This window comes from Metopolophium dirhodum, chromosome 4, assembly GCF_019925205.1.
Source record: "Metopolophium dirhodum isolate CAU chromosome 4, ASM1992520v1, whole genome shotgun sequence".
NCBI lineage: Eukaryota > Metazoa > Arthropoda > Insecta > Hemiptera > Aphididae > Metopolophium > Metopolophium dirhodum.
In genome coordinates this window covers 34,856,523-34,866,001 of record NC_083563.1, presented here as the reverse complement: position 1 = coordinate 34,866,001, position 9,479 = coordinate 34,856,523, and the positions used below count along the sequence as shown (strand labels likewise).

The 9,479-nt window shown below is 32.3% G+C and overlaps 1 protein-coding gene across 2 annotated transcripts; it reads right to left on the bottom strand.

Annotated features, from left to right (window-relative positions):
- Positions 1–1,483: 1,483 nt before the first annotated feature.
- On the bottom strand, positions 1,484–6,067 carry LOC132943475 (ankyrin repeat, SAM and basic leucine zipper domain-containing protein 1-like). 2 transcript variants are annotated; one of them, XM_061012489.1, is made up of 2 exons: positions 5,704–6,067; positions 1,484–2,963 (listed from the first exon to the last, which is right to left on the bottom strand). In XM_061012489.1, the coding sequence occupies exon 2, from the start codon at positions 2,944–2,946 to the stop codon at positions 1,621–1,623; it is 1,326 nt and encodes a 441-aa protein (XP_060868472.1). In that variant the 5' UTR covers positions 2,947–2,963; positions 5,704–6,067; the 3' UTR covers positions 1,484–1,620. The 2 variants fall into 2 exon arrangements, with proteins under 2 accessions (XP_060868472.1, XP_060868471.1); XM_061012488.1 differs by lacking the exon at positions 5,704–6,067 and adding an exon at positions 5,311–5,675.
- Positions 6,068–9,479: the final 3,412 nt, after the last annotated feature.

Below are 9,479 nucleotides of genomic sequence, written 5' to 3'. Positions count from 1 at the left end.
ATATACATTATCGTAGTCCGTGCTATACACATACATAATATTTCCAGAAATTACCAAACTAAGCAAGTTTTTGTATTTACTTATCAATTATCATGCCTCTTACCCTAAGGTTTTTAGATTATAATCTTAAGACCTTGCTCTTACCACAGATATATACTATAATACTAGATGCCCGACTCGGAGACCATAGTTGATGCCAATCGTCCTATACCCTAACCCATATGCAAGGTGGATTCACTTATACCCTAGTATATCCTTGTCCGTGGTTATATAAGAACTATAATATTTTGATAACATTGCCCAACCTTTGGCTTCAAAAACCCATGCACAGACACCACGGACCAAGCAGGTATATCTTAGTCCGTGACAGACACACAGTCATAGGCGGATATTTGGTCACATCCGGGGGGGGGGGGGGGGGCTTAACATTTTTGTCTTATCCACTAGCGTAAACATACATTTTTAAACGCTTCAACCTACTAACTAGTGGCTACTCAGTACTGCTGCTTTATTCTAGCATAGGCATCAAGTATACATAGGTATATTAGAATACACAATTTATTTTGACATCTAGTGTGGTTTGTTACATTCAGGGGGGCTTAAGCCCCCCCCCCCCAATATCCGCCTATGCGCACAGTCATATATATATAGAACAACCAGATAGCCGACTATAATTTGTTATTGAAGCCCCGTACCCATCCCGTCCGCTCTATGCCTAAACGGCAATGTTCACACCTCTATATGATAACAATGATCAATATATAATATATATTTTAAATATTATAAAATATAAACATTGGCGTTTAGACAAATGGCGACACAACCTCAAGACATTGCATGACAGTATTGTAGAGTCGGGCATCTACTATTATTGTTCTATGCTACTGGATAGCGAACTACCACCGTGAAAATTGAAGTATCAAGGTCCGGGGGGGAGGGGGGAGGCAATTGCATGGTATTTCATGTGACAAATAAGATTGATTACGACTTATTTATTTTGTATTGTATTTTATTATTTCTAAACCTATAGTTTATGAGCTTCGCTTGATAAAAATGTAAATTATACAGGAGTACCTTATCTAGTTAGTATATGGATATCTGCGACAAATACTCATAGACCCGTGATATAAGCAACATAGTATATGATCGGTAAAGTCCAGATTTGGTCCAAGTCGACGCAATACGTCACTTGCTTACCCGTATTATCATATTGTCATTAAATTATTAATACCATACACTACTCTACGTCACGTGCTTACCGAAGTATCTGACCGTCAAAAAGTTACGATCATACCTCGTTTTTATATCGTGCATAGACCTCATGGCAATATTGTGTCATTACTGCGCACAATTCAACTATTCGGGTAATTATTAAAATTATGGTCAAATTTTAAAGTCAGTTTTTAGTTGGATATAACATATTATAAGACGTAAGTATGTTTATTTAAATCACCTTAAAAAAATAATAATAAATAAGATGTAGTTAAAATAGATAATTATATTTATTTATGTATATATTTTAAATTGATAAAAATACAAAAATGAATAGTTATTTTACAATTTACAACAGTTTATATTTCTTAAATCAATCAAATATAAAATTTAAAAAATAATATATATTTAAAATATGCGCAATAATACTAAAAGAACAGCTGCACTAGCAAATAAGTTATCTATGTTTTTTCTTATATTTTGATTCTTTATCTTATGATATCCTATGTAATCCACTTGACCCATTCTCACTTTTTGGTCTAATATTTTGAATATTTTATCCTCCAAAGTTCTAATTTTTTCTATAAAATTAATGGCTTCTTGACCTTTCTGTTGATCCAAACGATAATTATTATTTCCTAAGTACTTTATTGAAGCATCTAATAAATGCAATTGTCTAACTATTATCCCCAATGTTTGTGCAATCTGTTCAGCATTCATATTGCCATTTTTAAGACCTAAAGAATGATTATACCAACTCCATGTATGATAACATTTAAGAGCTGTAGCTAAAAGTTTACGGTGTGGTGATAAAGTGATTCCCATATTAACAAATTGATCATTATTTCCAGTAAGTAAACTTTTAAAAGTTACATTATTGGATACTAGATGATCAGTATAGATGTCCATTGATAACGTTTCTAAAAATGATTTAATATCTTTACTAAAACCATTTTCCAATTCAGTCATAACTTCATTCCAGTAAGGATCTTCTTCTCCTGAATGATAAACTTCTAGTTGTGCATTTTTATAATCCATATTTAATACATTTAAAATACCAACCATGTTTTTATTTTCAGCTATTCTATGCACTGGCTGACATTTCTTGTCAGTGGCGTCCTTGTCAGCTCCTTTTGATAATAGAAATTTCACAATATGTACATGGTTATTACGTACTGCAAAAAACAAAGCCGTCTCTCCAGACTGATGATCTTTCAACTCTATATCTGCACCATGATCGACTAGAAATTCTACTAATTTCAACCAACCATTGGAGCATGCATACATAAGTGCTGTCAGTCCAGTTCTATCTTTTGAGTTGACGTCAATACTATCAAAACTTGCTAAAAGCTTTAGACAATTTAATAAGTCCAATTCATTAGAAATTTTAGTACAATTGCATACACACATTATAACATTATGACAATCATACTCAATTAATGGATCAGCACCATTCTGCAAAAGATATGTTACAGCATCTAAACATCCACTAAATGCGGCATGCATCAGAGCAGTCCAACTATTATGCAAATAACTGTTGATATTAACAGTTCCAGATTTTAACACACGGGTAATTTCTGATACATTATTTGTTGCACAGGCGGTTTTTAATGTTAATTGAAAATCTTCTACTACTGGTTTTACATGATATGACTTGTGTTCAATAAGATCACCAAATTCATCATACTCATCGCTTTCCCAGCCAGCTGGAACAATGTTTTTCTGAAATTTCATTTTGACACTTATTGGAACTAGAACAAATAATATTGAATATAATTAATTTATATTTTATTTTAATTAAATTTGGAACGCACATATTTAAATAAATAAATTACACTTTTAAGCTACAGATATTATGTAATCATTACTCTTATATACCTAATAGCATTATATCACCACAAAATTGATACCAAATACCAGAGTTCCTTGGTATTTGGTGGCTGATCTAGGGTACACGAAAAATATTATTATTTAAAACCAAAAATAAAGCATTTCAATTTTTGTTAAAATATATAAAATTTACTATAAAAACAAACACAATTATTTTTTAGTTAAAATATTTGTCATTTTCTAACTTACTAACCAAAAAATTAAATCAAAGTTGTTGATCCCCTACCAAAGTTTAAATCAGCTGTGAACCATTTATTATTTTATCCAAAAATGTATGCATACATGGGTACATAAAAATTAGACACTATAAAGTATTTTAAAGTTGAAAGATTGACGTAGTGGCGTACCCATGGAGGAAGTGCTAAGGGGACTTCACCCTCCCCACCCATTTACAGTGTTAAAAATTAAAATATAAAAAGTATATCAACTACTCAGCAATCAGCATTGAACATTTGAAATGTCAAAAACATAATAAACAATATTATGATCACAAACTGGAAGCTCAAGTAAAACACCATTATATTTAAATTCAGTGACAAAATGGGATTTTCTTGTGTCACTTGAAATTTCTGTAACTTTTTTTCCCTACACGTTACAACTTAGTATTTCATTTAATATGTATAATAATAACAGTATACTTTATAGAAATCAACGCTTATAAGAAATATCTACACATTAGCTGGGGTAGCACCAACAGAAATAAGAAGATATGCAACAATGAGTTAAGAAAGAAGAAAACAAGAAATCAATCAGACATCCCATGTATGATTACACAGAAACCCAAATCAGACTCAACTCATACATAACCCTCCCTTACAAAATGCACAATGCACAAAAACCGGCTTAGTTATTGCTTATAAAAATCAATAAATATAGCAACCCACTGGCTCTGACACGAGATTAAATTATTACACAATATTATAGAGATGTTATCATTGTGTTTAATTATACTTATTAGTCTATTTTAGTTATTAACTAATTTTTATTTATTTATTTATTGACGTTGATATTTATATTTAATATGGTATGCAAACTAGTATGTATAACTCATATATTATCTAATAATAAAATTGTCTACCCCCAGTCATCAAAAGAAAAATAATATTTAACTGTAGAGCTAACAGCAAGATATCTCTATGTCATGGTAAATAACAATGAACTTTAAAAGCTTCAAGAAGGTGTAGATGAACCAGACTTCTGACAATTTTTTAAATATATTACAGATTTTGAAAATTTAGCAAAAGTTGAAATGTATGTCATGCCTAATATGGAGCAAAATGCAAAGTTCAATAAATTTGTTAATAACAGTCCGATATAGCGCTTGCCAGTGTTCTGTAACAAACTAGTTAGTTTTGATCCATTTTCTAAATTAAAAATGTATGTTAAATTGACTGTATTTAATTACTGATTTGTTGTATTAATGATTCTTATGTTATGATACATGATATTTTCTGTACCTGTACGGCTTTACTGGTGTTGAATTATTCAATATAAATAAAAATATGGTTTTTTTCTTAATTTTCTTGATTGTCATTCAAGTGTTGTATAATTTAAAGATTAATCAAAGATATAGTGCCTTTAGAGGTGACTCCTTCCCAGAACCAGATTGGGCTGGCAAGCTACCGAGAAAATATTGGTAGGTCGCTCAAAATATGGGACAGTTATGAATGTCTTGGTACTAATTTTATTTTCATATGGTAATGATAAATCATTAAAATCATTAGTAGAAAATATAATTGAACCTAATTATTGAACTGTACAGTAGCTGTAGCTATAATCAAATGTTAGAAATCCTAAGACTCGGTGGCCGATACCTTGCCTATCCGGCGCTGCTCGTTCCATAAAATTTCAGTATGTAATAACGATGACAACTATTTACACTTAAGATCTTCCAATTTATGATACTTCAATTCATTTTTTTTTTTTTCATCTAAAAAATGGTTGCAATTTGTTACATAGATATTATATTAATATTATAATTAGAAGAAATATGGTATATAAATTTTTTACAAACATATTTATTAAAAATACAAATCTTTGGCTTGGACAACGTCGGGCGGGACAGCTAGTCTATTGTACAAAATGTAGGAACTATGACCCTCCAAATTGTTGTAATTAAACAAATTAAACAATTGTGTAAAAAACAAACTGTTTAAATTGTATTTAATTTTAGAATTTGAGTGATTAAAATACGACGTATGATAGTACCTGTTTTAAGTTTATGTTTTCTAAATGCTCGTTCAGATTTCTGAATATCCATGTTAAACGCCGGACACATATTTTGATGGTAAAAATTAAAAATAAACGTCATATCGGTACAACCAAAAGCAGTAAACATGATTATCCTTCGGTGTAATCATAGTATTTTAACAGGATTGAAGTTATACAAATACAGACATGTTGTTCGGTCTGACAATGAACAGGAAATCAAAAAAGTCAAATCACACAGCTCAACGGCATTGGACGAAACGCAGTCTACTTGCATAACAGACACCGCCAGCTATTATCCAATAACTACAAACTAGTAGTTAAGTACTTACATACTACATACTTACATATTACAGTACACCCTACCAAAGGTCATATAAGACAATTATTTACCTGTATGGATGATGTAACGCGGCTAACGAGCAATGATAATAATAATGTACGATTCACGCATTATGTGATTCAAACAGCTGCTGGCAGTCGATGTATACAAAAAAAAGTTAAACCGCGCAGCGCCGTCAAGTACAACTCGGTAACGTATAGTTGCTACGGTTAAACTTGAAGTTGGGTCGATAAGTTCTCACTTCTCGCAGTCAATGTTCGACGGTGAAACACTATTCTTTGTCGGTTAATGGATTTCCACGATTATATTATGCCTGTGAAATATTATGATTAAGACAGAAGATAACACGTCAGGTCCCGTTTATACCACGGAATAAATTATTCCGTGTTTTGTTCCGCGGTTCCGGTGACCGACCGGTTTTTAGTTTTTTCCACAAAACGATTATCGTCGGTGAACGATCACCTAGTTCCCCTTCCAACTAGATCCCCATCGCCATTGATTACACCGCGGACAAATCATAGAGTAATACTCTGTGGGACAAATTCAGGCCGAATTCGGCCGGTAAAATAAGCGTAACCTAGGTTCAAACTATGATTGTAAAACGGAACCTGATGATATCCATGACAAATTTAATTTAATTTAATTTGTCATGATGATATCTATATCTTAGTCCGTGGATATATCCACGAAGACTATCATGAATATATTATTTAATAGTTTATTATAAATTTATAATATCTTCATGGATATAGATATATAATATGGACCTATAAACTAGTTTATGGGCTCATATGGATCATGGATGTACCTAATATAGGCCGTGGATTAAAATACCGATTAGTGATTATCACGGCTACAGATAGATCGTGGTTAATGGTGATTATACAATATGTATATATTGTACCATGAATAAATAATTAATAATTAGTTTATTTATTTAGTCATGCGTTGTACAATCAAATATCAATGCCTGCCATAATATTGCCACAGAATAATTATTTAATTATAATTTGTTCTGTGATATTGCAATTAGGTAGTCATTACTCATTAGTCATCAACTAAAAAGACACATTAATGGCTATATATTATTGAGTATTTGTGTATCGGTCACTGGCCACCACGAATTATGAGGCGTAGAATCCGATTACGTACGATTTACGTTCTTGGCAGTGGCGAAGCGTCGTAGAAGACAATGAGACAACGTCTCCTCACTAATAAATTAGATCACGAAACAAATAATTTTGTCTAATAAAATATTTACAAATTTGAACGTCATTTATATATTATACTATAAAATATATTATGATGTATGTTTCAATATTTGTTAAAACTTAAAATCAGTTTTTCGTTGTACTGTAAAGTTATGGAATTCTTAAAATAGATTATAAATGCGTGATACGGCCGTGCGTCATTGGCGCAACTGTTGGGTTAAAATTCTGGGGGGCAGGGGGCTAAAAAAACTATTTATTTAAAATAACCCATATCTAAATGAATATTCGATATTTCGGGGGGGGGGGGGGATGTTACACAATCAAATATCAATGTCATAATATTGCCACAGGCCATAGAATAATTATTTAACTATAATTTATGCTTTGATATTACCATTAGTCATCAGACATCAACTAAGACACCTATATGGCTATGTGGGCATTTGGCTATATAGTATTGTATATTTGTGTATCGGTCACACTGGCCACCACGAATTATGAGGCGTAGAATCCGATTGCGTACGATTTACGTTCTTGGCAGTGGCGAAGCGTCTTAGCGTCGTAGGAGACAATAAGACAACGTCTCCCCACTTATAAATAAGATCACGGGACAACATTTATAAATTATTTTATACATTCGACTATTCAAGCACCCAAAAGTCAACACTCAACAGTGCAGGGACGAACCGATGGAGGGTCATGGGGGGGGGGGAGTGTTACACCCACCCTACACGGCAATATTAGATTTTCAGTCGGCCAAATGGAATTTATTTTCACCTGAATTAAACCAATTTTTTTAAGACGAGGAAAGGAAAATTAAATTAATTGTTTAAATATTACTAAATAATATATTTTTAATACTGTTAATATTGTCATAACTCAATATTTTCGTAATGGGTTATGGAGCGGATTCGCAAAAGTATAGCGAGACTGCAGCGAGAATCGGCAATCGGTACAAGATAAAAACCTAATGAACGGCTTATAAGTTATAAACATAAGCGCAACTACGGGGGGGGGGGGGCTGGGAGCTTAGCCCCCCGCAAAATAAATTATTCATTTGTTTCCTAAAATATTAATAAATCTTTAAAAATTAAACTGTATTTCTTACTTTTTTTTGGGGGGGGGGGGGGGAAATGTAATCATCTTATTTTTATTTAAACCTTACAATTATTTTATATTGCCTATGATAAAATATAGTAAATATCATTAGCTGTATGGCTGTGTTTGTTTGAAGGAAACTATTTATGTCGGTATACTGGTAAGATTGTTATACATCATTTTAATGAATATGCACTGAACTAAGTATAGGCTATAGAGACAGTGAATTGCGGAATAAAAAAATCCCCGGAAAAAACTTCCGACGAATAATCCCGGAAAAAAATCCCCCAGACTACAATGTTACGGACAACTAGGTACATGATATTGATTGATCAAAGATTTTGGCATTTTTTTGTATATTTGCTATTTGGTAGGTATGACCGTATGAGAATATATTCTATAGGTCGTAAAGTATTTTATACCCTCCTAGGTACTAGCCGGGGAGGTGCTCAAACAGGGATTTTGAGATTTATGGTGGACATATTTGTTAATAAATGATTGCTATATGGGTTATAGGAGAAATAATTAGTAGAAATTAGTATTTATTATTTGGTTGCCACTTGCCATTGGTTAATAGCCAATAGGGGCAGATCAGGTCCAAGCATGCATCAAATTTAAATAACATTTTCGCACATTGCCTACTTGATATGCTGTCCCACATTTGACGTGGTCGGATTGCCTACCAGAAAGGCTGAGTTGCACCCAAAAAGAGTCGAACGGTCACAATTTTTTTTGAAAGTTGTAATTTTTTACGAGCAACGAATCGCGCGGGATCAGCTAGTATATATTTTATATTATATTAATATACCAACCAAACATTTTTGTCTTGAGTCTTAATAATATTTATTTTATTAATGAAAACCATGTTTTCGATAAAAACAGAACATAATTCATAACATTTTTAATTTTAATAACAATGAATATGGTCGAAGTTAATATCCTTAGATCATATACTTCTTCATTATTAAGACACGGTCTTAGATTATTAAATAATTTACAAATTTTGTATATGTATATGATCTAAGATTAATCTATTCCGTGTTAATATTTAATCAATGTTATCGTGTACGTCAATGGTCTATAGCATGAGTAGAATTCTAGTACAACATGGTTTTCTAATTAATATAATAACACTTCGAAAAATAAATTAAAAATTACACATTATGATTCGTATATTTATTTCATTTGTTGGACGTTGGTTGATTAACAAGTCACATAAGGGCCATTCTGAGGAGGGGGTGCGCAAAAACTGGCATGTTCTCTGATATTTTCATTTAATCTGTGGCGAGACAGCTGACAGAGCTCAAATAAACTAAAATATTATTTCCATCACTATAGTCCAGTAGTCCCTAAAACTACCCGCGGACGCCGGCCTAAAATCGTACACGGCAGCGTCATCTAGCGACAAAAGTAAGTTCGGTGATACTATAATTACGGAACAATAATAATATGTTCTATGGTGATACTGTGCAAATATTGCAGTTATTCCCCGTTTGTTTTGTTGTGTTGGCCACGCT